The sequence below is a fragment of the Rhinolophus sinicus genome, linkage group LG07, assembly GCF_036562045.2.
Source record: "Rhinolophus sinicus isolate RSC01 linkage group LG07, ASM3656204v1, whole genome shotgun sequence".
In the NCBI taxonomy this organism is placed as follows: Eukaryota; Metazoa; Chordata; class Mammalia; order Chiroptera; family Rhinolophidae; genus Rhinolophus; species Rhinolophus sinicus.
Window position 1 is genome coordinate 80,895,324 of NC_133757.1, and position 1,768 is coordinate 80,897,091.

Consider the following 1,768-nt stretch of genomic DNA (forward strand, 5'->3'; position numbering starts at 1 on the left):
GATGAGTAAATGTCAGGACTCAGCATATATTGTGTTTCCCCGAAAATAAGACCTAGCTGGACCATTAGCTCTAATGCATATATTTAATTTTTGGAGCAAAAATTAATATAAGCCCTGGTCTTATTTTAATATCAGACCAGGTAGAATAGAAAAGAATAGAATAGAATAGAATAGAATAGAATAGAATAGAATAGAATAGAATAGAATAGAATAGAATAGAATAGAATAGAATAGAATGCCGGGTCTGATATTAATTTTTGTTCCAAAAGACACATTAGAGATGACGGTCTGGCTAGGTCTTATTTTTGGGGAAACACGGTATTCCTCAAATGCAAGAAAGAATTTCTCATCAATCCTATAAAATACGTGATTTACTGTGCAGAAAGCTGAGAGTGGAACAGGAATCCCTAATCAGAGATGTAATGGAAGAGTCCTTAAAGGGGATCAGTTTTCTACAAAACATATATGTATTATATATGTATTTGACTGCAAAATATAAATTGTATCATTTCAACATGTCACTAGTGTCCATGTGTGAAGATTAATCTTGTTATATTTTCATTCCTAGTCATCACCTCCATGGAACCAGACAATGGTACACGAATTTCAGAATTTCTTCTTTTAGGACTTTCAGAGGAGCCAGACCTGCAGCCCCTCCTCTTTGGGCTTTTCCTCTCCATGTACCTGATCACTGTGTTAGGAAACCTGCTCATCGTCCTGGCCGTCAGCTCAGACTCCCACCTGCACACGCCCATGTACTTCTTCCTCTCCAACCTGTCCTTTGTGGACATCTGTTTCACCTCCACCACCGTCCCTAAGATGCTGGTGAGCATCCAGACGCAGAGCAAAGTCATAACCTATGGAGGCTGCATCACGCAGATGTACTTTTTTATACTTTTTGCAGGGTTGGATAACTTCCTCGTGACCGTGATGGCCTATGACCGCTTCGTGGCCATCTGTCACCCCCTGCACTACACGGTCATCATGCACCCCCGGTTCTGTGGACAGTTGGTTCTGTTGTCCTGGATCATGAGTGTCCTGCATTCTTTGTTACAAAGCTTAATGGTGCTGAGGCTGTCCTTCAGTGCAGATTTGCAAATCCCCCACTTTTTCTGTGAACTCAACCAGATGATCCAACTTGCCTGTTCTGACACCTTTCTTAACAACCTGGTGTTGTATTTTGCAGCTATGCTGGTGGGTGGTGGTCCCCTGGCTGGGATCCTTTACTCTTACTCTAAGATTGTTTCCTCCATACGTGCAATGTCATCTGCTCAGGGGAAGTATAAAGCATTTTCTACCTGTGCGTCTCACCTCTCAGTTGTCTCCTTATTTTATTTAACAAGCCTAGGAGTGTACCTCAGCTTTCCTGCTACCCACAATGCACACTCTAGTGCTACAGCCTCGGTCCTGTACACAGTGGTCACACCCATGCTGAACCCCTTCATCTACAGTCTCAGGAATAAAGATATAAAGGGGGCTCTGAAAAGATTCCTTGGGATGACAGGAAGAAAAATAACAGAGTGATCATGAATGCTGTCTTTGAACATCAAAACATATGAAAATGTTTAAATAGAGATTATTGTAATTGTAATTGTCCTCAGTTTTGTTTGCCTTGATTGTTGTATGATTTAGCTGATGCTGCATAATAAACTGTCCTAAATGCTATGTTTTCTTTAATGCATTTGTAAATGGGATTATATGATAGTAATTGACTACTGTCTGCTCACATACTCATAAGTCTGCATCAGCTGGGAGTCTCTATTTTACG

General features: G+C 40.9%; 1 protein-coding gene across 1 annotated transcript; it reads left to right on the forward strand.

The window, feature by feature from the left end:
- Positions 1–579: 579 nt before the first annotated feature.
- Positions 580–1,524, forward strand: LOC141572813 (olfactory receptor 7A17-like). The gene has a single exon (XM_074338683.1). It carries the CDS (start codon positions 580–582, stop codon positions 1,522–1,524), a length of 945 nt encoding a protein of 314 aa, XP_074194784.1.
- The last annotated feature ends 244 nt before the right edge of the window (positions 1,525–1,768 follow it).